The 23,456-nt window shown below is 48.3% G+C and overlaps 12 protein-coding genes across 12 annotated transcripts; 5 read left to right on the top strand and 7 right to left on the bottom strand.

Annotated features, from left to right (window-relative positions):
- Positions 1-4: 4 nt before the first annotated feature.
- Positions 5-1,657, bottom strand: GGI43DRAFT_401253 (class 2 aldolase adducin domain-containing protein). The gene is made up of 3 exons (XM_083205549.1): positions 1,268-1,657; positions 853-1,097; positions 5-782 (listed from the first exon to the last, which is right to left on the bottom strand). Exons 1-3 carry the CDS (start codon positions 1,413-1,415, stop codon positions 225-227), a joined length of 951 nt encoding a protein of 316 aa, XP_083062152.1. The 5' UTR covers positions 1,416-1,657; the 3' UTR covers positions 5-224.
- A 275-nt stretch (positions 1,658-1,932) lies between these two features.
- GGI43DRAFT_333012 (uncharacterized protein) lies at positions 1,933-3,946 on the bottom strand. Its single transcript, XM_083201999.1, has 2 exons — positions 3,240-3,946; positions 1,933-3,171 (listed from the first exon to the last, which is right to left on the bottom strand). The coding sequence occupies exons 1-2, from the start codon at positions 3,653-3,655 to the stop codon at positions 2,328-2,330; spliced, it is 1,260 nt and encodes a 419-aa protein (XP_083062151.1). The 5' UTR covers positions 3,656-3,946; the 3' UTR covers positions 1,933-2,327.
- A 921-nt stretch (positions 3,947-4,867) lies between these two features.
- Positions 4,868-5,227, top strand: GGI43DRAFT_382374 (cytidine deaminase-like protein; the record flags this gene model as incomplete). Its single annotated transcript, XM_083203238.1, has 1 exon — positions 4,868-5,227. One exon carries the CDS (start codon positions 4,868-4,870, stop codon positions 5,225-5,227), a length of 360 nt encoding a protein of 119 aa, XP_083062150.1.
- Positions 5,228-6,864: 1,637 nt separating this feature from the next.
- On the bottom strand, positions 6,865-8,107 carry GGI43DRAFT_401244 (mitochondrial carrier domain-containing protein). Its single transcript, XM_083205548.1, has 3 exons — positions 8,021-8,107; positions 7,771-7,951; positions 6,865-7,682 (listed from the first exon to the last, which is right to left on the bottom strand). The coding sequence occupies exons 1-3, from the start codon at positions 8,036-8,038 to the stop codon at positions 6,970-6,972; spliced, it is 912 nt and encodes a 303-aa protein (XP_083062149.1). The 5' UTR covers positions 8,039-8,107; the 3' UTR covers positions 6,865-6,969.
- A 103-nt stretch (positions 8,108-8,210) lies between these two features.
- On the bottom strand, positions 8,211-10,029 carry GGI43DRAFT_401243 (type 2C protein phosphatase PTC7). Its single transcript, XM_083205547.1, has 2 exons — positions 9,714-10,029; positions 8,211-9,648 (listed from the first exon to the last, which is right to left on the bottom strand). The coding sequence occupies exons 1-2, from the start codon at positions 9,817-9,819 to the stop codon at positions 8,498-8,500; spliced, it is 1,257 nt and encodes a 418-aa protein (XP_083062148.1). The 5' UTR covers positions 9,820-10,029; the 3' UTR covers positions 8,211-8,497.
- A 192-nt stretch (positions 10,030-10,221) lies between these two features.
- On the top strand, positions 10,222-12,626 carry GGI43DRAFT_332973 (dolichyl-P-Glc:Man(9)GlcNAc(2)-PP-dolichol alpha-1,3-glucosyltransferase). The gene is made up of 2 exons (XM_083201997.1): positions 10,222-10,594; positions 10,671-12,626. The coding sequence occupies exons 1-2, from the start codon at positions 10,360-10,362 to the stop codon at positions 12,206-12,208; spliced, it is 1,773 nt and encodes a 590-aa protein (XP_083062147.1). The 5' UTR covers positions 10,222-10,359; the 3' UTR covers positions 12,209-12,626.
- Positions 12,627-14,377, top strand: GGI43DRAFT_332974 (uncharacterized protein). The gene is made up of 3 exons (XM_083201998.1): positions 12,627-13,138; positions 13,196-13,883; positions 13,971-14,377. The coding sequence occupies exons 1-3, from the start codon at positions 13,045-13,047 to the stop codon at positions 14,164-14,166; spliced, it is 978 nt and encodes a 325-aa protein (XP_083062146.1). The 5' UTR covers positions 12,627-13,044; the 3' UTR covers positions 14,167-14,377.
- Positions 14,378-14,702: 325 nt separating this feature from the next.
- GGI43DRAFT_401238 (ribosomal protein P2) lies at positions 14,703-15,612 on the bottom strand. Its single transcript, XM_083205546.1, has 3 exons — positions 15,464-15,612; positions 15,137-15,304; positions 14,703-15,074 (listed from the first exon to the last, which is right to left on the bottom strand). Exons 2-3 carry the CDS (start codon positions 15,293-15,295, stop codon positions 14,901-14,903), a joined length of 333 nt encoding a protein of 110 aa, XP_083062145.1. The 5' UTR covers positions 15,296-15,304; positions 15,464-15,612; the 3' UTR covers positions 14,703-14,900.
- Positions 15,613-16,047: 435 nt separating this feature from the next.
- GGI43DRAFT_332895 (uncharacterized protein) lies at positions 16,048-17,759 on the top strand. Its single transcript, XM_083201996.1, has 2 exons — positions 16,048-16,165; positions 16,246-17,759. The coding sequence occupies exons 1-2, from the start codon at positions 16,160-16,162 to the stop codon at positions 17,287-17,289; spliced, it is 1,050 nt and encodes a 349-aa protein (XP_083062144.1). The 5' UTR covers positions 16,048-16,159; the 3' UTR covers positions 17,290-17,759.
- A 262-nt stretch (positions 17,760-18,021) lies between these two features.
- Positions 18,022-21,094, bottom strand: GGI43DRAFT_401236 (uncharacterized protein). Its single transcript, XM_083205545.1, has 2 exons — positions 19,645-21,094; positions 18,022-19,580 (listed from the first exon to the last, which is right to left on the bottom strand). The coding sequence occupies exons 1-2, from the start codon at positions 20,661-20,663 to the stop codon at positions 18,701-18,703; spliced, it is 1,899 nt and encodes a 632-aa protein (XP_083062143.1). The 5' UTR covers positions 20,664-21,094; the 3' UTR covers positions 18,022-18,700.
- Positions 21,095-21,206: 112 nt separating this feature from the next.
- GGI43DRAFT_401234 (DNA-directed RNA polymerase III subunit RPC25) lies at positions 21,207-22,210 on the top strand. The gene is made up of 5 exons (XM_083205544.1): positions 21,207-21,369; positions 21,432-21,530; positions 21,600-21,696; positions 21,756-21,906; positions 21,971-22,210. The coding sequence occupies exons 1-5, from the start codon at positions 21,358-21,360 to the stop codon at positions 22,191-22,193; spliced, it is 582 nt and encodes a 193-aa protein (XP_083062142.1). The 5' UTR covers positions 21,207-21,357; the 3' UTR covers positions 22,194-22,210.
- Positions 22,211-23,379, bottom strand: GGI43DRAFT_401232 (ER membrane complex subunit EMC3). Its single transcript, XM_083205543.1, has 4 exons — positions 23,188-23,379; positions 22,733-23,127; positions 22,516-22,677; positions 22,211-22,451 (listed from the first exon to the last, which is right to left on the bottom strand). The coding sequence occupies exons 1-4, from the start codon at positions 23,232-23,234 to the stop codon at positions 22,276-22,278; spliced, it is 780 nt and encodes a 259-aa protein (XP_083062141.1). The 5' UTR covers positions 23,235-23,379; the 3' UTR covers positions 22,211-22,275.
- Positions 23,380-23,456: the final 77 nt, after the last annotated feature.

Below are 23,456 nucleotides of genomic sequence, written 5' to 3'. Positions count from 1 at the left end.
ATTGTGGCCTAAAATTGCCCATTTGTTGGACAGCAGTTTCTACCTAACGCCTAAGAGTACACTTGTAGTGACTTAAAATCGCATCTTCTAAATTGTATGTAGTGCAGCTGTACTACTTAAACACCTATCCATGAGCTTCATAAAATGGATGTAAAGAATAATTCGTATCTAAATCACGCGCAAACAGAAAAAAAAAAATGTTTCGGCTTATTTCTCTGCCATCTTTATGGGGTATCAATTTTCACATCATCCAAGCCCCGTGAGATGATCTCTCCCGCAAGCTCAATCTCGAGCTGGATATCGGGCTGAGCTTCTTCGTAAAGCCAGTGCTTTTCACCTGCCATATTAAAGTTGTTCATTGCGAGCTCATGTGGGATAATACTCTTCTTCAAGTTGGGATTACCGGCGCAAGCAGCTTCAACCCTGAGCTGGATCTCGCAGCTGCGCTCCACTAAGCCCAGTAAGAAGGAAGCTTCGTCGACAGTCTGTCCCACAGTGATGATACCATGGTTGATCAGCAGGGCAGCTTTGCCCTTGGGGCCAAGAGCCTTGGCAATCTGCCTACCCTCTTGCTCAGCAGTAACGATTCCTGAATATTCAGTATCCACAGCCAGTACTCCGTAGAGGTCACAAATGTCTTGGGTAATCATTTCAAGTGGTTTACCAAAGGCACACCAAGCACGTCCTGCGATGGTGTGGGCGTGGCAGATGGCATGGATGTTATGGCGTGCTTTGTGTACCTCGGAGTGAATATAGAAGCCTGGGTTGTTAACAGGACGGGACTGAAAGCACCAAGTTAGCCCTGATACTTCAAGCCAATGGACACGGATGCTGCCCTGATCAAAGACATACTCTATTACCGCCAACAATATCACCATCACTGATCCTTAGGCAGAGCATGTCACTGCCATTCATGAGAGCGAAGTGCTTGCCAATAGGATTCATCCAGATAAGACCGGGAAATTCTGGATCGCGGACAGAAATATGACCAGAAATCCCCTCTGTGTAACCATTGCGAGCCCAGTTGCGGAAAACGGCGGCCATATGTAGCACAATATGCTTACGGTGCTCGTGGAAGGAGGGAAAAGTAGGGATGCCTGGTACAGCAGCGGTTAGCAGAGGTCTCCCTGTGCCATACTTGGATGCTGGGTTAAACAACTAGGAGTAGATGGAGCTTTGATCGGCAAAGTTGGCGGCAATCACACTATTTCTGATGTGGGAAGAAACGACTCGTGGGGAAAATATATGTAAATTTAGAAAATGGTACCTTGTAGAGGATTGGGGCCACGGCTTAGGTTAGCTAGCCGGGATTCCATTTCTTCCTCTTCTGGGGCAGCAGCGGCAGTGTTCATCTTGATAACAGTATGCTGCTGCTTCTCTTCTTCCAAAGTGGCAGTGGCAGTGGGAGGCGCCATTGTAACGGCTTACACAAGTAGAATAACGAAGAAACAATGATGCTCTAGGGCCTTGTGGCAATTGTAATGATAGCGAGTGAGGCAACTAGACTCTTGATGTTCGTAGTGTAAGCAGATAGAAGCTTTACAATTTCACAAATCCCAGATCTCGTTTCCAATGGGCTTTTATACTGCTTTACGGTCAGGCACTGACGCCAAAGACATCTGATTCGAAGCCATTTATGCTACTAGAGGGCGCAGGCAAAGAGTGGAGAGGCTTCCGATGGCGACCAATAATGACGGCGCCCGTGTGAAGCCGCGCCTGATGAGAAGCACTGACGTAAGTTGGGTAGTCAGCCAGATTCGTCGTGGACTGCCTCTCTAGAGCTCCTCAGACAGTCGATGGGGTAGCACTTGTATGCACTAATCAAGGCGCTAAATCCCCGCAGCGGGTGTACCACTATATCCGTGCTTACCCTTTTAGTCTCTCAAGCCAGAAATGGAAAGTATACAGAAACACCATAAGTCGGTTCGTCTTTTATCGTTGGCGTTGTTACAGAAGCTAGAAGGTTATCTGGTGTGACGCCCTATTTACAGATCAGTAAACATCGGTCCGGTCTGTTTCCAACACAATGCTACATCTATACGTATTTTGTCATGGCCGTTACAGTTGATCTCAACGCCATGTTAGATTTGTCGATTCAAGATTCATTGTAGGTATAGTAGAAGTTGACTAACCAGTACACAATATATGTGATTCCACTCGCTGTTCACAAATCATTACATAAGTGACGACTTTTAGTTCACGACAGTCCTTGTGATGCATTTCTCTCGTGCCCTGAAGCTCGGCTGGTGCGCCTTCTTTAGTGATAATTATATGCTAATAGAACAGATACTAAAATACTTGAAGCTCATTATATAACATTGGCTAGCTTATTTCATAGATGTCAGTTTGAATCCTCCCCCATACCTCTCATTAAACTCTGTATCTCGAGTATCTCTTCCCACTTCGCCTGGCGCTGCAGGGGTAATTGAGCGCGGCTGCAGTTCTTCGTTTTGGATATTCCGAATGGTAACAGAAACCATGTCACGCGATATCGCCCGCACTGTCTCATTGTCCATGCGCCCACCAATTTGTCTCGACCTCCATCCAAGTCCTCGATTCGTCCCGTGGAGAGTCTTCTCATCAGTGGCCACCATGACCTGCATTGCGTCGCCCGTTGCGTGGTTCTCTATAACGCTTGCCTCATTCTCAAGATAATTATTTGCTTTTGATAAGATATCAATTGACTGGAAGGTTGATTCCCATTCATCTCGTAATTTTGCAATTTCTCCAACTTCCTCAGGGGATGTCGTTGAAGCCTTCATCTTTTCCGTCAATCGGCTAAAGAGCAGCTTCTCATGTGCTCTCAGCTTTTCCGCCATACGAGAAAGGCTAGATTTGCACTCTTCTAGACCTTCATGAGTGATTTTTTCGGGGATAGAGCTAGTATCGGTACTCCCACCAGCACTGGGGGCAGGATTTGTCACAAACTGGAGTTGGTTGATGTGCATGGACAGCTGGGCACAAATTGCAAGACTCTTTTCCGTGCTTAGCTTCTCTTCTTTGATCTGCATCAGCTCAGACGTGTTTGGCGTAGAACCCGCGACGCTTTTGCCTAGCATAGCGTCCAGCTTCTCGTTTATTGTATCGAGACGTTCCTCCAAGTCTTCTCTGGCACTGTTGAGGAGCTCGTTGTAGCCCTCTATGGCTTCAGATGTAACTGCGGATCTGCGGCTATTCAGGGTAATAAGTCAGAACTGTCTTGTCCAAGGCACATGTAAAAAAAAAAAAAAAGCACTTACAGGTTGGCATCTGTGAGGGCAACCGTGATGGTCATTTTATAGCTGGCCAGCAGCCTTCTAAATCCATCAATGTCCTCGCCCATATACTTGAGCTTCGCCCAATCGCGAACGCTCGCTCGAGCACCCGTAGACCGTGATGAGACTTTCTGTATTTGTTCTTCAAACACTTGGCAAGCCTTGCCACATTGTCGCAGAGGCATCTCAAGGGAAGAAAGATCAATATCAGTTGTAGCCTGGACTGTTTCGACCAGCGAACCCAGCACGCCACTAAGTGCGCTTGCCTCCTCCGCAAGGTCACGAACTCGCTGCGTGTGAGACTGATAGCTACTGATTGTCTGGTAAAGCGCAACACTGGACTGGAAGGCAAATTGGCCCAAGGCCAATAGCCCGGAGGCTACTCCGATAGCTTCTGCCATGATACCGACTTACTTCAACGGTGTAATGATTTGCAGAGGATGCGGGGAAACGAGATTGATGCTTTCCGCCAGGCCAGCCCATGGAACACCGAGGGAATATAAGAGCTCGTGCAGGAGGACCCTAGGCAGCAGCGCTTCTCTTGCTAAACGCCGAGGATGAGGCTCTCATATCTTACTGGCAGTGGAAGCGCTCAGCTTAAGCGCTTAGAGAGGTTTCGAATCCACCTTCATGGGAATGAAATTGTGGCGAGGATTGGCTTATTAATTTTAGTAGCCCGTTAGCTCAAGAACTTGGCCGGCGGACAGGCGGCGGCTAGTCAGTTAGCCATGTCCCCGCCCTAGCATGTGGCGCTATATCTACGAAGTAGTATATCCGTCATTTGCTGTTGTAGTTTTAACTATCAACACCAGTGCATATACGATTACGGGTACCTGGGTGCTGAAGAAAGAACAGCTCGCAAAGTGGTCAATGTGGCGGCAGCAGCCGAAGCGCATCTCTCCCACCAACAGCTCCCAATAGGTGCCGGCTGATCCAAGCGTCAGTTACACAGAAGGGATTTGCTAAGCTGGACAATCCCCTTACACCGCCCAGCTAAGCTCGGCCTATTCGAGCTCTTGTGAGATGTTAAATTGCTATCACACCGTCGAGTACTGTAAGTCGCTCGAGAACAAAAGTCCATGTATACGCGGCGGAGTTTAAAAAAAGAATAGCGGGGCGCTTAAATCTCAACTGTTGCTTCATACCTTTGCCGAAATTGTAATCATCAGATCAATTCTTTACACTCGTATCTCATAGTATGAAACACGAACTGTCTGGCGGTAGCGACCAACTGCATATATAGATATATATATAGCATTATTTATAAAAATGACCAAACATGATTCGTCAGCGACGTAGAAACTAACTGGCCCACCCACAGCGACTACAACTTCTGAGCCTTTTTCCGTCCAACAAACTTACATGCTACATAGGCCTTCCAACTCTAACTTCACTTTTAGCTCCCCAGCTCACAGGATTCACATCCAACATACATCCATATCTAAAAATAAATGGCACAGTCGCATAACCAAGAAGCCCTTCGGCTTTGCGTCAGTCTCGCTCGCGAAGCCCTTGAGGCGGGTGACTCCCCATTTGGGTCCGTCCTAGTAGATCGAAACGACAAGATTATTTACCAAGATCGCAATCGAATCATCACAGGCGAAAAGGGTGATATGAAGGCCGATGCTACGCTGCACCCTGAGCTTACTCTTGCACGGTGGGCGCAGCAAAATCTGACGCCAGAGGATCGAGCATCTGCTACCGTGTACACGTCTGGCGAGCACTGCGCCATGTGTGCGGCTGCGCATGCGTACGTCGGCTTGGGCCGCATTGTGTACATTACTTCCACAAACCAGTACAAGAGCTGGATGGAGGAGGCAAACATTACACAGGGCGCCGTTGCAGGTCTTCCAATAAACACCGTAGCTCCACATATACCTGTTGAAGGGCCAATTCCTGGCTTGGATTTGGAGGTTCATGCGCTGCATCGGGAGAGGTGGCAGCGGAAAGGCTTAGGCAGTGTCTCATCATAATGGAGCCTCTACTTCATGTATCGGGGACTCGTTGACGGTAAATAGCTCCACTGCATCGGCTCTCATATTTTAGCACATACACAGTAACTACACGTTGTGAGTATTTCAGAAATTAATATAAGATCATGTACGTATACTGCCCTCGCTATCAACGCCATGGCGGCACAGAAGCGTATCCCGCTTCCAGTGAAATAACATGAACCATCGCCGACAGCACAGGCCTCTACTACTATACCGTCCACGATGTATGGACAGCTATAAGCGCTACGGATGTCGGATACGCTATTACACTTGTGGCAATACTACAAGAGAATATATCTCCCTTTTCTTGCTCCTGACTTAAAACCTAGCCTATCAATACCAAGTCAGGCGAGTGTCATTCTCTTGGCTAGTGAAATCTACCCCAGTATTCAGCTTTCAGCTGGCAACGGTGTATACGCCCAGTTATGGGGTTTGGCCTTTTAGAGTAAAGCTCCGGGGGCGGTTATGCGGGATCTCGGGGACGTTGTGCTCTAGATCGGAGAGTATCACATAGCGTCGTGATGAATAAAGGAATGAGTAGACAAGGATCATTAGAAATCTATTGGCAATTCATATCACTCTCGGCGAGCTATTTAAACACTGCATGCTGCTGTGCTTTCTATAATGAGTCGTCTTTACTTACCTATCTATTACATTAGACTGGAAACGCGGCAAACTCACCCTGACACGTTATAATCAAACCATTATCTTACCAAGATGTTGTGGAACAAGGTAATTACAAGATGTATAGAGTCACTTTTCAAAACGAACATGCACTAACAGTCATAAGATCAAATTCGCCCTGGTAATTGCCGCTGTTGCGACACCCAGCTTAGCTAGGACCGTGAAAATTTACGCAGAAATTATCGACGACGAAAGCCATTCCACCACTTCTACCAATGACTTAAATACATTAAAAGATGTCGAACGGATCTTAGATAATCAACAAGTCCTACATAATGCTTTGCAGCCAGCAAAGCTTGTGTGCAGCACTCAGTCGACGATGGAAAAATGTCTGTTCGCTGGCTGCAGCTGTACATCAGATGGCAGAAGGTATACATTCAGCTGCAGGAAGAGTGATGCCTACAAAACCGCTTGTAAGACAGCGTATGACGTTGGCGAATGTTTTTGTGTGAATCGTTAGAATATTAGAATGGAACTGCTGCGATTTATTCAGCCGTTTAAACGTTTGAACTCGATCCGTTTCCTATGGAACTCTTGCTCGGTTCTGTGCCATACTGTAGTCAGACATTTGATAGGGGATCTTTGAGAAAATCTATTTTCTTTGCTTTGGTTCTACGCATCGACACCGCAGTAGCCTACGCTATTTAGCCGTCAAGCAGAAATATCAGTAATACATCTCTCTTTTAACATTTCATTATCCCCAATCACAGCACATCTACCTGTAACGTAGAAATATTCTTTGTCAACAAGACTTTATCAACACGGAGTTGGGATGACTCAGCACTTGGGCATGGTAAGCAGACAATCGTAGAACTGGACGCTATCTCTATCTCACTGTGTAACATGCTTCGTCGTGAACGTAAAAGTTTGTAGCCCTCAAAGCTGAATACATGTATTTTCATGCCTTCTCTTTACATATCATTTTTACGCAATTTTATTAGTCTAATAGAATGTCCCATGTTTATCTTGTAATAAATAGTCTACTTTAAATTAACAAAAGAATTCTTGCGATTTCATCATACTGATCAACGCTTTTCTCAATCATCTGCCTGGACTCCCTCTTCGCCCCCAAGCCATAATTTCGCGGCATCATACATGCCTAGATATAAACCGCTGCCAACTGCCGTCCAAGCACAACGAAATGCTCCTCCTCGAAAGAATCCTTTGACCCCCCTTTCACGCCAGATATCTTCCATGACTGTGATTGCTCCCCTACGATGCCGCTGAGCTTTGCTTCTTTCATCGCCAGTGTCTGTCTTCACCATCATTCTGGTCTTAATCACATCACTTGGCGTTGTCACAAATGCAGCCAGTGACCCGGCTATCGCCGCACTCGATCCAGCTACTATACCCGTCTCCATCACACCTTTCGTCTGATCCTTTCTAGGACGCAGTCTCTTGTCCCACAAGCGCCCTCTTGCGTACTCAAACATGGGAAATTGAAGGGCCGTGAAAGGCAAATTGCGTGCGACCAGCGCTGTGTAACCTGAAAACAAGCTCCTTGTTGTATTTCCCGCCCCAACTATGCGACGGAATGCCGCCAATGATGTGGATTTTTGCAAACTTGATCCCATAGATTCAGTGCGTATCATTTGAGCATTCTGCTTTATTACTTCACCTGGAGTGAGGACGAGACACGATGCCATCTCAGCGACAGCTGAGGCACACGAATGAACCATAGGCTCCGGCGCAGACAAATGCCGCCCGAATATGTCCTTTGCACTTTCATACGTGGCGAAGAATACGCCAGCTGGGAAAATAAAAGTCAGTTTACACTTGGATATAGATTATTTGCAATACACAGTATAGAGGAAACAAGGGCTGGTATTATGCTGTACATGCTGGAAGGGTAGCCAGTATCACGCTTCCTATGCCTTGATACAAGCCACGCAAGGCCAGAGGCTTTGAGTTGGGCGATTTTGCATTCTTTGGCATGAAATCTTGGCTCTGATAGCGCGTCTTCAGCGTATCGAGAGGATAAATGAGCATATCGACGGTGAAAGCCGCTGTGGCACCGGCCTGTTCAATATCGTGTAAGTGGCAGGGATTGCAACGCTTGCAGAAAGTGCGCGCGAATAGCAACCTTACCAGGTATATTTCTTTCATTATGATCCTTTCAAAACCATTGATATCTCATATGGCTCTTTGTTGTGAATGAAGATGGCACTGTAACAGTGGATGAGATGTCAATCTTTAACTCAACAGGTCGATGACATCATAAAACCTTCAACCCATCTCCAACCTTCAATCATTTTTTTTTTTTTTGCTAACACTGCTGCAAAGTGTTTAATGAGTTGAATTTGCTAATGGATAGACCCTCATTCTATTTGCTATTTTTTTTTTCTCGTTTCTATTGATTTAATTATTTGTTTGAGCTTGTTATATAATGTACATAAATAAACAACCGCGTGAACTCAATGCGACGAATTGCTAGCAAAATAACCCAGTCTTCATCCCATTTATAAGTCCAATCCAATCTCTCTCTAACCATATAGTCCATGTGCTTGCCTTGAGCATGTCTAAATTCTATTCATTCAATATTGCGAATCGATTTGCTCTGGTATTTTAGAGCTTGCTTTTGATGCCAGCTGCATCTTCCGAAACAACGGCGATGACAACGCAGATATCGTCTACTTTACCTCCATGCCAGTTTTCATGGGGATAGTATTTCTTTACCTCTTTGGCAAATGGTCCATCTCTCTTTGTGTTTACACTTGCCTGCTTAGCAGCCAACACCAGCTCAGTCGCAAGTAGACTTTGCAATGTCACGGCTTTCTTCATCTTGCCATCTGCTGCATTATTCTCTGGAGATCCCGTAAGACTGTCCAGAGAATCAGCTACGGTGACCGCCTCGTTGGCAGCCATATTCCAGGCGCCGCTCGTCGCCATGACTCGACTGGCGATCCGGAGGATATCCTGATTAAACAAGTTGTCCAGCACACCATCGGTAGCAAAGACTAGCACATCTCCATGGCGCAAGTGGTGGTGTGTCACATCAGCATCCCGCGGCAAATCACAAAGCTGCGATCCGCCAAAGGCTGCCATCCGAGCGGCAACACTTGGCGGGACGACTGAAAGCTGGAATGGAGTGTTGAACGCGTGGGTTTGTGGTTCGGAGTACGTATGCACCGCGTTTAGTCGCAGCTGTAGAAAGCCCGAATCGCCAAGGTTTGCTACCTCCAAGACGCCCTCGGGTTTCGCAATCGCAACACAAGCCGTGCTGCCGCCAGCGGGCACATTTGGATCCTCGCATACCTGTTCGTATCCCTTTTGCATGAGTGTCCTTGCTGTGAGAGGCATACCGTTTCCAGATGGATATTCATATGCCACAGCGGCCATGTAGTCGCATAGCCCGTGTGAGAAGTCAGCCGGGTCGACTCCAGAATCCACCCAGCCGCCTACTCCGTCTGCAACACCAAACGCTACAGAGCCGGACTCATTAACTCGGCTCACGAAAAAAGCATCGTGGCCAGACTCGGGTCGCGAGGACTTTCGACGATGTCGGGGAGGCTGGATTCGATTGTACGGGTTGAAGTGGAATACGTGAGTTGAGGGGTCATATGGACGGTCCTTTGCGATAAAAGACGCGGCGATGTGATATGAGAATTTTGGAGACGAGGATAGAGGTGCGCTGGAATAAGAGCGCAGTGCCTGTGACATGGATTTATAGGCTAAAGTCTGCGACGCCTGGCGAGGTCTGGACGCGCGACTGGAGGCTATCAGGTCGTTAGCAAACAGGGTGGCGCTGAGCAGCAATATCGAGTCAATCAGGGCTACAAACCGTGATACAGCGTTCGCAATGGCGGCGAGGCAGCAAATCTGCTAGGGAGAAACATGGCCATCTGGTATATGTCGGCTGCGATGAATTGTCGCAAAGCAAAGGGCATTGACAGGCGACGCAGTCCGTAGCGGGCAGCGCAGTCGCCAATCAGTGCAGTACTTGAGATGGACTATCTCTTCGCCATAATCAGCAGAAATTCGGATTCCAGGGCAGTGCGGCCACGGCGAGAGAGATCCGCCTGCGCCGAAACAAAAGCCGAGTGAAGCGTGGATGACAATGGAGGCTTTGTTGGCGTTGTTTGTTCAATCGAGTTTGCTCTCCCCCCACCAAAAATCCCCAAAAATCCCCAAAAGTCCATGGAGAAAAGCGTTAATAAACAACGTAATGATTAGCTAACTACGGCTTGGCGCGTGGCAGTCTTTCCGAGCATCTGCCGGTCTGCGTAGCCGAATTATCTATCGCTATAGTGCTATCAGCTCTGTAACGGCGCCCTTTGCACTGTATGTCTGGCAGCTAGACTCCCTGGAGCTCCACTACATCAGTTTCCCAATATGGAGATGCCCTGACGCCAAAGCTCCAAGTGTCCATCTCCATCTGCGAATATCACAAGCATTGCGGGCCACAGTCTTCATCTCATGCGGTGACAATGTCGTCCTCAAGCCCAGCGCCGCACAAGCCTCGGCGGAAACCCAAGAAATCCGACAATGACATCGACAAGCCTGTGCGGGTGCGATCCGAAGCCCTCGTGCGCACGCCGTCGTTCCCTTTGGCAGCCTTTCTATGGCCAGCGCGCACGTCTTTGTCCCAATGGGAGGTGCTGCCGCTGATATTGATGGTAGTTGGGCTGTTTCGATGGGCTGCCGGGCTCTGGGGATACTCTGGTGAGACTTGCGAAAATGGCGATGCGATGTCTGCTTTCCTCTGATCAGTGGCTGACAAGACGGCGTGTTATAATAGGATTCCAACGACCGCCCTTGTTTGGCGACTACGAGGCCCAGCGCCATTGGATGGAGATCACTGCGAACCTGCCCATTTCCCAATGGTATTTCCATGATTTGGAATGGTGGGGACTCGACTATCCTCCTCTCACGGCGTATCATAGCTGGGCTCTGGGCAAGATTGGAAGCTTGATCAATCCAGAGTGGTTTGCCCTGGTGTCCTCGCGCGGCACCCACGATCCAACACTCAAGATTTTCATGAGAGCAACTGTCATTGTCTCCGAGTTCCTCATTTTTGTTCCCGCCACGACTGTCTTTGTACGACGATTTAGCCGACTCAATGGGGTGAATACTTGGACGAGCAATCTGGCCCTCGTGGCTATTCTCATGCAGCCAGCTACGATTCTCATCGATCACGTTCACTTCCAGTACAACACCGTTATGCTTGGCTTCGTGGTGGCCAGCATGTCGAGCATGCTTGCTGAGAGGTACATGTGGGCAGCCGTCTTCTTTGTGTCTGCCCTTGGATTTAAACAGATGGCACTCTATTATGCCTTTGGTGTCTTCTCATATCTTCTGGGAAGATGCATCACCACAGGCATTAATCCCAGCAGGCTATTCGGTATCGCACTAGTCACCATCATCTCTTTCGGTGTGCTGATTCTGCCTCTGGCGCTTGGCGTGCTCTACGACAAGCACCGCGGCATTGACGCTATGCCCGAGCTTGAAGGGTCTGTGGCACCACTTCCCATTTTCTCATTCATCACCAATTACATTGATACTCAGCACTTTTACTATCCGATTGTTGAGCAACTAATCCAGATGGTCCACCGGATCTTCCCTTTTTCCCGTGGCCTTTTCGAAGACAAAGTTGCAAACTTCTGGTGTGCGCTCAACACTGTCATCAAGCTGCGCAATTTCCCTGTGGAACTCCTCCAAAAAGCCGCTCTCGGCATGACTCTTCTTGCCATAATCCCTCCCAATATCATTCTGTTCCTACGCCCGCGAAAGACGGCTCTTCCGCTGGCCATTGCGGCCACCGCATGGGGTTTTTTTCTCTTTAGCTGGCAGGTCCATGAGAAGAGCGTCCTTCTACCCCTGATGCCGATGACGCTGCTGCTAGCCGGCAAACAAGGGATGAGCGGCGAAGTCCGTGCTTGGGTGGGCTTCGCCAATCTCCTCGGAGCTTGGACATTGTTCCCTTTGTTACACCGAGTCGACCTAAGGGTGCCATATACAGCCCTCACTCTCCTCTGGGCGTACCTTTTAGGCCTCCCTCCATTTTCTTGGAGTGCACCCTTCCAAGAAGGACAATCTGCTCTTGTCCAGTGGGGCACAGCTCTGCTACAAAGCACCTTTTACGTCGCCATGGCGGCGTGGCATGTCCTGGAGGCTTTTGTCATACCGCCACCTGGCAAGCCAGATTTATGGGTTGTTGCCAACGTAGGCGTAGGCGCGGCAGGTTTCTCGATCTGCTATCTTTGGTGTTTTTGGAGGTTATTACGTGAAACCGACTTTTTGCCAAGTGGCGGCAAGGTCAAAGCGAAAACTCAGTGAAGACGGCTACAGCCATAGCGTATTGTTAGACTAAGAAACAGAGTTGGAGAAAGATAGAGCTGGCTCAGTCGGACGTTGCCATCAAATTCTTCATAAAAAGACTGCATAGAAGAGCTGTCTGTCGAATTCTTTATGCGAGAGAGATTCTTGTCACTGGAGATTGTAAACAAACGAGATCCCTTGTTTGCCTTATCTGCAACTGCCGAACCAGGTAGTAACGGAAGCGGCAAACAAACGGGAAAAAAGCAAGGGGTGGAAAGCAGGGGTGGCGGCAGACTATCTAATACTCAGATATCCCGATAGATTACCATCAACCATAATCATATTCTACAATTACTACCTTAAACTTCGGCATTTTGCTATATATAGACTTGTTCAACTGAGATATCCTATGCAGATGCCGAACATCAGGTAGAACCAAGCTTTGACGACAAAGGCCGGCAATGCTCTTAATCTTGCTCTCCGATGTTTGACAGTATTGCAGTATTCCAAATCCGGCCTTCTACCTCTTACCCACCCTTGATTCAAGATCGCGCAAGGCCATCAGGTGGTCTTTCCACGGCAACAGGTATTCTCCATTCTCTCCGATGAGGAGAAACAGGGTATTCGGTTCGGCAGCAAGCTTGCTGCTTTCTTGCATCCGATCAACGCCATGGCCTTTCGGAATCTTTCTTTTGACGCTGAGATCGGAAGCAAGTCCGAAATGACAGCTTTTCTTCACCTCTTCCCCCCTCATTTAACCAAGCTTCGCCAACATATTCTCCGATAACATCATTCTCCAAAGGTGTTGAAAATAAGACCTGCTTTTTTTATTTCTTCAATACTACTTACGTGCGATGAGGTGCTTCCAATTGGCGGCTTTTGTGGCCATGGTGTTTGGTGACAAGGCTCTGTGCCGGGCGATAAATGATGGAGCTTCAACGTCTGTTGGTATGTATCAATGTTCAGTGGTAGCGTGGATAATCGTAATAACAAAGTAATCTCAAGCAGTCTCAGCCAGATCATCAATATCCTCTTCTACCGATTCCATTCGTACCGCATCATTTACGACAACGTCGTCGTCGTCGCCATTATCATCTCCTACTCCATCTTCCATCTCTTCCTTGCCATCAACATTTACAACTTTGCCTATTCCACCATCATCATCACCATCGTCATCCACTTCTTCTACGACTCAGGCTCAACCACCAATAACGGCCTCAAGTTCGGCATCTCCTGTGACAACGACGACAACTCGTATCACTACAAAACTTTCAGACACCAAAGGAGAAGAAACAGCTACACATCCACCTACAACACAGCCCACCTCTGCAAATACCACAGCGCAAATCGTCGCCATCGCGATAGGAAGCTCCGCCATTGTCGGCATCGTCGCAACCTTTTTCTTCTTCGCCGGCCGCCGCAGCAACCGCCGCCCCTCCATACATAATATTACCCCGAATCTTGGATCTTTCAGAACAAAGCTCGATAAACGCTGGAAGAAGAATTCAAATCAGAATACACATTCGGTACATGCCCCAATGGCTCCCGCTGAGCTTGGGACTACGGCAGAAGTTAGAGAGGTTTCTTTACCTCCAGAGCGGCCAGTCAACAATCAGCCCTACTTTTATCATCCTGTGACGGTGGCGAGCTCTCTTGCAAGAGAGTTGGATGGTAGAAGCATCATATCATACAAGTAAGTCATAAATGTCATACATGCTCTTTCACTTCAACCGTGTCATATTGTTTTCAGCCTGTTCGTATCTAACTAACAGTTTGGCAGTCCCCCACCTGCAGCTCGGCTACACACCCGACAAAGTGAAATTCTGCCTGCCGAGTTGCCTACCTCTTACGATGTGGGAAACTCGCCGCCAGAGTACGAGGAGCTCGATGCAGCGAGACGGCATCAGATATTCTCCTGGGCAGCACCTGAAGCGACATATCGTCCGGATAAGTTTGCACCGAGTAATATGATTTAATAGATAAAATTTCATACTGTCTATTTCTGTGTCTGTACAATTAGAATGGGAAGATTTATGCTTGTCTACTGGAGCAAAATGGAAAAGTGCTGTTTTGACGACTTTAAGATCTTTAGGGGGGTAGGTATCTATCATGGTTTCTTTTGGTAAAGAAACCGAATCAATGTAGTTTTTACAAGTGTATCATACAAACAAATATTAGCATCAAAATACTCTAGTTATTCCATAAAATGATACCAAATTGAGCACACCATTAATGCTCTTCATTGAGCAAAACCGGTCGTGTAGGGTAGTCCAAACAAGTCACTTGGATGAAGTACACTCCAAGAATGAGACTAGCTAAACCACTTGGTGCCTTGAGAGACGAAGTCGGTTTTTTTGGAGGCTTGATACTCCAGCTTGGAGGGCTGATAACACTTCCCTTCATGTACGCTAAAATCTCTTATGCAGAAAAAAGAAGTTAATACGGCCTATGCCTGAACTACAGCAAATCACGTTGGAGCCAGCATCACATAATTTGAGCAGAGGAACAGATATTCGAAAAAGATGGCAAGTCGTCAATTTCCATGATTGGACCTATCAGTTCAGCCTATAAAAGCCGCCGCGCCATCCATGAGCAGTTAATCCTCCCACGCCACCAGAGCCATGAAAGGCTAACCGCACAACATGCTCGTAACTTTTCCGAAATTCGTTGAGGCTCGTAACTTTGCGGATCCTGTTTAGAAATAGGTCGCTTAGTCGAAGAGACCGAATCCCATATCCTCGTCGGACTCCTCCTTCTCCTCCTCCTTCTCCTCAACGGCCTCAGCGGCGGCGGCACCACCGGCAGCAGCGCCACCAGCAGGGGCAGCACCACCGGCACCGCCAGAGGGAACGGAAGCGAGCTTCTCAGAACCAGCGGCGATCAGCTAGAAGAGAGAGATTGTTAGATTATGCCTGTGAGAAAATTTCAGTGGGGGTACAATCATACCTCGTTGACGTCCTTGCCAGAGAGCTCAGAGATGAGCTTCTCAAGACGGTCGCTCTCGGCCTCAATGCCGACGGAGCTGAGGACAGCCTTGACATCCTCGGCAGAGGGGGAGGCGTTGCCGCCGAGGGTGAGCAGGAGGTAAGCTGCGAGGTGCTTCATTTTGAATTTCTATACGAGGGGGAAAATTGTTAGAAATCTTCGAAATTTTTTCCCAAAGGCGGCAGGTATGTGGAAGCAGCCGATTCTACAAACTCGATCGAGCAGACAGTGATATCCGGTATCGAGTTCGATTCAAGCGACGTAGCTATGAAGAGAGAGGCGACTCACTTTAGGAGGTTCGAGAGGAACACGAGATATCAATCACTTTAACCGCGAGTTGGGCGGAGACTGAAACTTCGAGTTCTGGTGGTGATTGACTTGATGTCGAACAAAAGTTTAGAAAAAAAGTTCCCACAAATAGAAGTACAGGGCATTTTACATTGTGGGCGCTAAAATTGCAGCTAGCCGAAAACGATTCGCTTTAGGGCGTCGGGTCTAGCCACATCTCTTATCGCACCGCCACAGATAATCTCTCACTGTCACGTGGATATTTGCCTTGTTCTATAGCCGTGTGGCGTCAGCCTGTTTTCTAGCCGTAGCTCTGCCGGCATAGGCCAGCCTCTCTTTCTTAACGCTTTTTCTCTTGACTTGCTGTGGTCCTTGTTATAGATACCCGTTTTATTTCATTCATCTTCGCTGGCTAAATATCACTATATTCGATTTACCTTTCATTTCCCCTTTGAGCACGTCTCCTCGATAACCACAAGGGGCGCATCCAGTTCGAAAAGCGCCACATCAAAGGATTTTCGCCTCTTTGTTTGAGGAGAGCGTGCTTCGGCGCCGATTCGCTTCCTCTGTGCTAGATGAGCCGAGGAGCGACGTTATCTATGCATCGCCGCGTGTAATCAACTTGGGAGGGCTACGTGAGAAATTTAGCTGGAATATTCTCGATTTTGAAGGACTAGGAGTCTTGCGATAGACACGATGCCGGTAGGTCGCCTTTTTACCCTTTTCTCCCCTCTAGCCATCTTCAGGCATCAATAGGCACAGCAGCTAATCCATATTACCAGATCGGAGATCTTCTGGCCCAAATCAGCGGCGGAAAGTCCTCGGACAGCCCTGCGCCAGCCGTGCAACGACCGCAAAGCGCTTCTATCAAACGAAAGGCCGATGATGATCTTATAAGGAATGACTCGAAGACACCGCGTCTATTTGCACAGCCTGCAAAACTACCACAGCGACCCGCGGCATCTGCTCTGCCAAAACCGCTGCCGATCCCTTCAAAGCCTATCAATGTTGCGAGTCGACCGGCCAGACCAGTAGTTGCCAGTAGACCGGCAGCACCACCCCCGGTTGACCCAAGCAAGCCTAAAGCTCCTCCGAAGAAGGGCTCATATGCGGAAATCCTTGCACGAGCCCAACGGGCACAAGCCGTAATGGGCCAGGTTGGAAAAATTCAGCACAAAAAGGCTGAGGGAGGAGCCATAAAGAAGGACAAGGAGAGGAGTGATGTGAAGGCCGTACCGTCGGGTGCTCAAGGCAGGAAAGCCCCTACTGGCTACAAGGGATCATCGAAGCCGGGGCAACGCAATGGCACCAACGGGAATGCATCCTCAAAGACTGATCGGAACGGCGCTGCTCGACAGCCTTCGAAGGCTGCGGCACCTTCCAGGAAGGCTTCTGTGCCAGAGCCAGAGAAGAAAGTCAAGAAGGCGGCGTCGGCGACTACCGGCTACACCGGAACAGCACGTCCCAAGCCGGGCGCTGCGTTGAAGAAAGGCAACGCCCCACGAGGCGGAGCGCTTCTCAATGCCCCTCCTCCCCGATCCAGCTCATCCAGACGATCACGGTATGAAGACGATTATGACGAGGACATGGATGACTTCATCGATTATGATGACGAAGAAGACGACGGTCAACGCTATGGTTATGCATCGGATGGATCATCTGACATGGAAGCCGGCATGGACGACATCGATGATGAAGAGCGGATGGCGGAGCGAATTGCCCGGCGCGAAGATGAGCGGGAACAGCAGCTCGAAAAGTCACTCAAAATGGCAAAGGAGGAGAGAAAGCGCAAGGCTCTTGATTCCCTCCGCGCCAATCGACGTTGAGCAAGGGTTTGATGGCTTCGAACAAAAATGAGAGGAGAGGGCGACTTTCATCCACTCTCTCGGCGGTATACCCTTTTTCAAATGCGTGATTCTCTTTCACTACGACATATTCTCCGGCTATTGACTTTTCATTTTACATTTTTGGAGCGGAAACAAAGCTCGCTACTTGACGATTCGAAACGCGGATACTGAGCAGAATTAATGAAGAATGGAAGAGAGTGGGCGTTGGGGGGGAAACAACAAAATTGAAGGAGAATGAGCGTTGGGCAGCGTTGCAACACAAGGAAATGGCAGACCGTTTGTCCAAGTCATTAGCGACGGAGTTTTATCATTAGAAAAAGAAAAGTTTTGTGGTATTCCACAGGCTTTTTGGTGGATTGTTTCTGGTAATATTTTTTTCTCTCTTTTTCTCATTCTTTTCTTCTTACTTTTCACGATTTGCTATTTTTTGCTCTTTTCTCTCTTCTCTTTTCTTCTTCTTCTTTTTTTGGCTTTGATTTTCTGTCAGCGGTGTTTCTTGGAGGACTGGATTTGCATTCAAAGGCGCAAAAACAAGGACCTGACTATAGTGTCTGGAATTGGACAATATCTGAGTTAGAGCTAGCTTTTTATTTTTTTTTTATTTTTCGACAAGGAAAGTTGACCAATGTGTATAATTTGTCAATCATGCTTCTCATACATATTTTTAAGCAATATCTTTATGGAAAAATAATTGTATTGACTACCGTGAATCTATGAAACATATCCACGAGCAGCTAACAGTAGTATATTCGAACGAGAAGCATAGAAAATAACAATTTCACCAGCCTTTATAATAACATATAGTAAATAACAGATTTATCCTTGCCTTTTTTTTATATTCCTTTTTTTCGACCCAATCAACCGAATCCTATAAATGGTTAATTAGAAAGAGAGTATCGTTAGTCATTGTGGAGGCAGTTAACTTCTTGTCTCTCCTCGCAGCCAAACGAGTTGAACTCGAAAGAAAGACAAGCAAACCTTCATGGAATCACCAGACCAAATATTGAAAAAAAAAAAACACGAGTGGTGTCGATGAGAATGATGTGTGTGAATAGTCCCAGCTGGGTTAGAACATTGCTTCTCAAGGCATCCAGCCGAGCTCATGTTCAAGATCCTAGCAGCCAGTTGGCGCTGTCCCTTTTTTCCCCAGGTCGACGTTTGTCACACTTGCAAAACTGTCAAGCTAACTCCGCTCAATGAATATTTTCTTTTTGTAAGAACAGCAAGCACACTTTGAAGCAGGAACAGAACAAAACAAAATAAAACAGAAAATGCATATGGTTTGTAGAACCGATATCTTATATCGTGTTGACGTGTGTATAAACATCCGAGTCTGGCTTGTTCAGATACTTCAAAGAAAAAGAAATGTATGCGCACTCAAACAATCCAATCAAGGTAGATCGTCGCTCCGTGACTGCTTCCCACTTGAGCTTCCGTACGGTTTCAGGAGCCAGCCCTGATAGTGCTTCAACCCCTGAGCGCTGATACTATTAGCGGTGGGAATGATGGAGGGAGGCGGATTGCTTCTGCGAGGTGGCTCCCGCTTAGCGGGCTGTGGTGGGATAGCAGGAAGGCTGGACGTAGAAGGTGGCAGCGTAGAAACAGAAGTAGGCGCAGATGTCGACGTGAGCGTAGATGTGGGCACTGATGTGGATGTGGAGGTGGAAGTAGACGCTAGTTTCTTTTCTTCATTATTGGGGGGAACCGCCGCTGAAGCTCCAGCGGTATTCATGAGGCCTTTCTCGCGAAGATATTGAATGGATTGGAGGATAGCCAAGTCTTCTTGCTCTTTGTCGTTCAAAATCAACCGCTGCTGGATAGTCAAACGACCATTGTTGGCCTCGCGTTCTTTGATCGCCGCTTCCCTAGCTTGAGGATCATGGACGAAGCGGCACTTGCCCTTCTTCCCGCAAGTTCCACCAGTAGAGTAATATTTGCAATGTCTAGTAATATCAGCCTTTTTGGCTGAGGAAGAAGAAGAGGGAGGTGGTGCGGTTTGAGTGCGGCTGGACATGACTTCTGGCTCATCATCAGACGAGTCATCAGAGGGCTCCCGCATCTCATCACCCTCATCACCCTGCTCTCGCTTCCTCTTAATGGAAAACTCGACTCTTCGTAGTTGCTTTCTCAGTCTATCAGCTTCTTTCTCTAGAGAGGCAGCCTTGTCCTCTTCTTTTCGCGCCAACTCGGCGGCCTTTTTGGCTTCGATGCGCGCTCTGGTGGGGAACTTTTTCTTTCGTTCGGCGATAAAAGCCGCAACATCGCTAATACTAAACCAAGTAACCGTGGTTAATAAGGACATGGCACATGAATATTAAAGATTAGATTACTCACTTGAGAGTTTCTTGACCAATTAACTCGGTAAGGGTCTTTTCCTCTCCTTCATCATCTTCTGTTTCCGAGTCAACTCCAGGCGTTAGGCCCAGCGTATTGGTCTTTCTCTTCTTCTTTTTACCAACCGAAGGAGACTCGGACTTGTCAGGCTTTGAAGAGTTATCCACATTGTTATTGGGTGGCTTTGGTGGACGTGTCTTATCGTTGGCTCCATGATGATGGGAGTGATGACTACCCCGCCCCTTGCCATGGCCGTCTCTGTGCCCACCACGCCCTCGACGAGGATACTGGCCGTGTGAAGAGTCTTGGTGGCGAGCGGCAACAGGAGGAGGTGGAGGCGCTGCATAAGCATATTGTGGTGGAGGGTAATGCACAACTCGAGGATCAGGGGGGTACGGCTGAGGGAAACCACCAACTATCGGAGGAGGTGCCGCATCATATTCATGGCGGACGGGAGGCACGCCCTGAGATGGCTTGTGGCCTCCACGGTCACTATAGCTTCCTCCGCGACCTCTGCTATTCCCATATGTCTGATGGGTTCCTTGACCGCTCCACTGGGCCTGGCTTGGTGGAGGAGGGGGAGCTTGATAGGGGTAAGGTTGAGGGGCGGCATAAGGGGCCTGCTGGGGGTATTGAGACGGAGCATAAGGCTGGGGGGCATAATTTGGGTGATAGTTTGTTGCAGACAGCGGTACAGGAGCATGCGGATGTGCGTGATGTGCGGAAGCATGGCTATGGTCTGGAGCCCACTGCGGCTGGGCAGTTGGGTAGCTATTCGCCGGCGGATGAGAGCTGCCGTATGGGACTGCGTGTTGGGCAGGATATGGCTGCCCAGTGTATTCGTATCGCGGTTGCGAGCTGTGATAGTCGCCACGGCTTCCATGGTAATGGCCGCCTCGACGACTGCCTGATCCGCCACCGCGATTCTGGCCATAAGGCGTCGAACTCGACTGCCCGTAGCTGGCGCCGCCGGACGTAGGGGGCGGAGGGGGAGGTGGTGCGTAGTTGTACGTCGACATTTTTATGGATTCATGTAGAAAAGAGTTGAAGCGGTTCTGGTTTCGTTGGAAGAAGGTCAAACAATGTCAGGCAGCATCGGCTGCTGGAATATTCGAGCAAGAGGCGGACGCAAAAGATGGCGAAAGTGTGTCGGACTTCGAGACTTCTCGGATTCGACGGGGAGCTTGCAAGCAGGAGGAGGAATTCGACAATGATAAACCAGATAAGAAATCAAACTGAGAAACGGAGAAAACGAATTGATACGGGCCAGTGAGATTCCAGGCGGGAAATCGTCTCGACCTGGACGTTGGTGGCAAAGACGCTGCTCAGGTGCGTCTGAGATGATGGAATCGACGGCAAGATGTTTGACGATGTCTGACTTTCCCAGAAAATGAAATGCTACTTGGGCAAAAGGGTGCGCTAGTCTAGCAGTAGAAGGCGGTGAGATTCGATCTGGAGCGAAGTGCCGTGAAGCTAGCCATTATAGGACTAGCGTATATTTATTCAGCAAGCATTTCGCCAAGCTTTCTAACTTTTTTGTACGTACTTCCAGATTATGAGATGCACACTCGATTACTGGTGAGAGCTGCTATTCAAGACGCTGTAATGAAATGCATCTGATGACAGCATCTCACCCGTGATGGTTTCTTATTTTCGTCGCCGCTTATAATCACTGCTAATAAGGCGATTGATCCTTTGTGAAAATCTAGAAACATGTTTATCCTAGTATGTCGTCTTAATTTATGAGTACGTATTTCGTATAGCATCACTAACCCTCAGAGTCATAGACCAAATTTTCCGATCTGGTGCAGATCTCTCCAGAAGACTTCTCAAAGCACAGCATCGTGGCAATAGAGGATAACATTAATGCGAAATACGCAAACAAGGTCAGTGTTTGCGCTCCATGTTTGGGTGGCAGCAAAAGCGGCAGCAGCTAAACTCATCTTTCGGTACAGGTGGTTCAAAAAATCGGACTATGCATATCATTATACGACGTTTTATGGACGTCAGAGGGTCTGATAGGCCATGGAACAGGCCTGGTCAACGTTAATGGTATGATGCTCTGGCTGAGGTTCCTTTCACATGTCCTAAATATGCTTACACAAAACCAGTCGAGTTTCGAATGATAGTCTTTAGACCTTTTAAGGGAGAGGTCATGCTTGGCAGAATACGCAGCTCGACTCCTTCTGGAATTCACCTAAGAACAGACTTCTTCGACGACATCTTTGTGCCGTATGAGGAGCTACCCCAGGGAGCTGAATAGTGAGCCTCATTCTCATTCGTGACTCAACCGTCGAATTGTCATAGGTGCTAATAATACAAATAGTAACCATAGCGAGCAAATTTGGATATGGAACTTTGACGAAGAACGCCTATTTTACGATAACCATGAAATGGTTCGCTTCCAGGTTATTGACGAGGAATGGCACGACCAAACCCCGGCCGGCCCTACTGCAGCTGAAGACACGCCGGCAAAGACTCCCTACAAGATCAAGGGCAGCATGGCCGCTGAAGGTCTCGGTGTATGCTTATGGTGGGATGGTGCTTAATGGTATGATTAGAGGCGTTTAAGGGGTACAAATTATTTATAATATTATGTTCGTCTTTCTTAAAAAAAAATCTACAAACATTCTAAACCTTGATCCTCTCCAGGAGTCGCTCCTCGATACCGTCCAAGACAGAGTAGTGCTCAATGACAGCCAGGTTTTCAGCCTCGGCCTTGAACATCTTGCTAGGATCCTGACCGGGGGCCATGGGGCCCATGGGCATCTGTTGGGCCTGCATCTGCTGGGCGATTTGGCTAGCGGCTGGTGGGTTGTTAGAGACTGTTTCAATGTAGCTATTACAGGAGAGAATTGCGTGTGCACTTACCGTTATCGCTTCCAAGGAGGAATACATAGACAAACTGGAGACCAAAGATGCACAAAAAGTACCAGCTGATACTGGACATCCAGCGAGGGTCCATGTCTTTGGTCTGAACACCAGCCTGCAGCATGCTCTTGAACTTGATGGTGATGGGGAAGGGCAGTTTCACTACGCGTGGTTAGCACAAAGAGTAATCACTGCTGCAAGAACATTAACGACATACTGATGACATATCCGCTGAAAAAGGCATTGACCCAGCTCATGATCAATGTGTTGGGAATAATCATGGCCATATTGTTCTTCATCATGCCCATCATGCCCTCCATAGCATTCGGATCCGACAGTGGGTTCGCCGGAGGCTGGCCTTTTTGCTGGGGATTCTTCAAGTATGCACCAGATTCAAATCCGTCAATCAGGAAGTCTCGGCGAGTCTCAAAGGCTTTGCGTGACAGAACGTGGTAGTTCATCTTCAGGTTGGCGCCGTGGGCGAGGGCACGCTGCTCGCGGATGGTCTTGATGTCGGCCTTCTTCGGGGTGGTTGCCATGAGGACAGACGCATAGTGGCGGAGGACGCCTGTCAGGACCATGACAATGGTGATGGGGATAAGGATCCAGTAGCTATGAGTAGGAGCATCACGTTAGCTGTGCCAGCTGGAGCTACGCCGCGGGGACACGTACAATAGCTGGGGATCCCTGTGGAGGGTCTGAGCCGGAATTTGCGCCATGATGGTGGTTTGCTTGGCTGCTCGGCCGCAGTCGAATCCAATGCGACGCCGTCAGCGGTTAGCAATAGTGCTGCTATAGAGGGGTGAGATATTACGAGGTATGCAGTCGATGGATAGCTGGGAATGATGAGGTGGAGGACAGCTATTACGGAGTATCCTACCGCCGGCAGCCGTAGAGCCCCATAATTCCGGCACAGCTGTCGCCTTGGAGCCAATTGCCAT

Source organism: Trichoderma evansii, assembly GCF_050947405.1.
Source record: "Trichoderma evansii strain SZMC 28006 chromosome Unknown GGI43scaffold_6, whole genome shotgun sequence".
In the NCBI taxonomy this organism is placed as follows: Eukaryota; Fungi; Ascomycota; class Sordariomycetes; order Hypocreales; family Hypocreaceae; genus Trichoderma; species Trichoderma evansii.
Note: the sequence above shows the minus strand (reverse complement) of the source record. Positions and strands in the feature narration are given on the sequence as shown.

Bases quoted from the DNA above. Each gene is read 5' to 3' on its own strand.
- GGI43DRAFT_401236 (XM_083205545.1), bottom strand. From the start codon at position 20,663: ATGTCGACGTACAACTACGCACCACCTCCCCCTCCGCCCCCTACGTCC. The intron at 19,581-19,644 runs GTGAGTAATCTA...TACTTGGTTTAG, and splicing joins ATTGGTCAAGAAACTCTCAA to TATTAGCGATGTTGCGGCTT.
- GGI43DRAFT_332973 (XM_083201997.1), top strand. From the start codon at position 10,360: ATGTCGTCCTCAAGCCCAGCGCCGCACAAGCCTCGGCGGAAACCCAAG. The intron at 10,595-10,670 runs GTGAGACTTGCG...GTGTTATAATAG, and splicing joins CGGGCTCTGGGGATACTCTG to GATTCCAACGACCGCCCTTG.
- GGI43DRAFT_401253 (XM_083205549.1), bottom strand. From the start codon at position 1,415: ATGGCGCCTCCCACTGCCACTGCCACTTTGGAAGAAGAGAAGCAGCAG. The intron at 1,098-1,267 runs GTACCATTTTCT...CTGCTGTACCAG, and splicing joins TGGCCCCAATCCTCTACAAG to GCATCCCTACTTTTCCCTCC. The intron at 783-852 runs GTATGTCTTTGA...TGGTGCTTTCAG, and splicing joins ATATTGTTGGCGGTAATAGA to TCCCGTCCTGTTAACAACCC.
- GGI43DRAFT_332974 (XM_083201998.1), top strand. From the start codon at position 13,045: ATGAGGTGCTTCCAATTGGCGGCTTTTGTGGCCATGGTGTTTGGTGAC. The intron at 13,139-13,195 runs GTATGTATCAAT...AGTAATCTCAAG, and splicing joins TGGAGCTTCAACGTCTGTTG to CAGTCTCAGCCAGATCATCA. The intron at 13,884-13,970 runs GTAAGTCATAAA...ACAGTTTGGCAG, and splicing joins AGAAGCATCATATCATACAA to TCCCCCACCTGCAGCTCGGC.
- GGI43DRAFT_401244 (XM_083205548.1), bottom strand. The intron at 7,683-7,770 runs GTACAGCATAAT...TTATTTTCCCAG, and splicing joins ACTGGCTACCCTTCCAGCAT to CTGGCGTATTCTTCGCCACG.
- GGI43DRAFT_401238 (XM_083205546.1), bottom strand. From the start codon at position 15,295: ATGAAGCACCTCGCAGCTTACCTCCTGCTCACCCTCGGCGGCAACGCC. The intron at 15,075-15,136 runs GTATGATTGTAC...TCTCTCTTCTAG, and splicing joins CTGGCAAGGACGTCAACGAG to CTGATCGCCGCTGGTTCTGA.
- GGI43DRAFT_333012 (XM_083201999.1), bottom strand. From the start codon at position 3,655: ATGGCAGAAGCTATCGGAGTAGCCTCCGGGCTATTGGCCTTGGGCCAA. The intron at 3,172-3,239 runs GTAAGTGCTTTT...TACCCTGAATAG, and splicing joins GCCCTCACAGATGCCAACCT to CCGCAGATCCGCAGTTACAT.
- GGI43DRAFT_401243 (XM_083205547.1), bottom strand. From the start codon at position 9,819: ATGCCCTTTGCTTTGCGACAATTCATCGCAGCCGACATATACCAGATG. The intron at 9,649-9,713 runs GTTTGTAGCCCT...ACGACCTGATAG, and splicing joins ATTGCGAACGCTGTATCACG to CCTCCAGTCGCGCGTCCAGA.
- GGI43DRAFT_401232 (XM_083205543.1), bottom strand. From the start codon at position 23,234: ATGGCGCAAATTCCGGCTCAGACCCTCCACAGGGATCCCCAGCTATT. The intron at 23,128-23,187 runs GTACGTGTCCCC...TCCTACTCATAG, and splicing joins CACAGGGATCCCCAGCTATT to CTACTGGATCCTTATCCCCA. The intron at 22,678-22,732 runs GTATGTCGTTAA...AACCACGCGTAG, and splicing joins TTTCAGCGGATATGTCATCA to TGAAACTGCCCTTCCCCATC.
- GGI43DRAFT_401234 (XM_083205544.1), top strand. The intron at 21,697-21,755 runs GTATGATGCTCT...ACACAAAACCAG, and splicing joins AGGCCTGGTCAACGTTAATG to TCGAGTTTCGAATGATAGTC. The intron at 21,907-21,970 runs GTGAGCCTCATT...TAATACAAATAG, and splicing joins CTACCCCAGGGAGCTGAATA to TAACCATAGCGAGCAAATTT.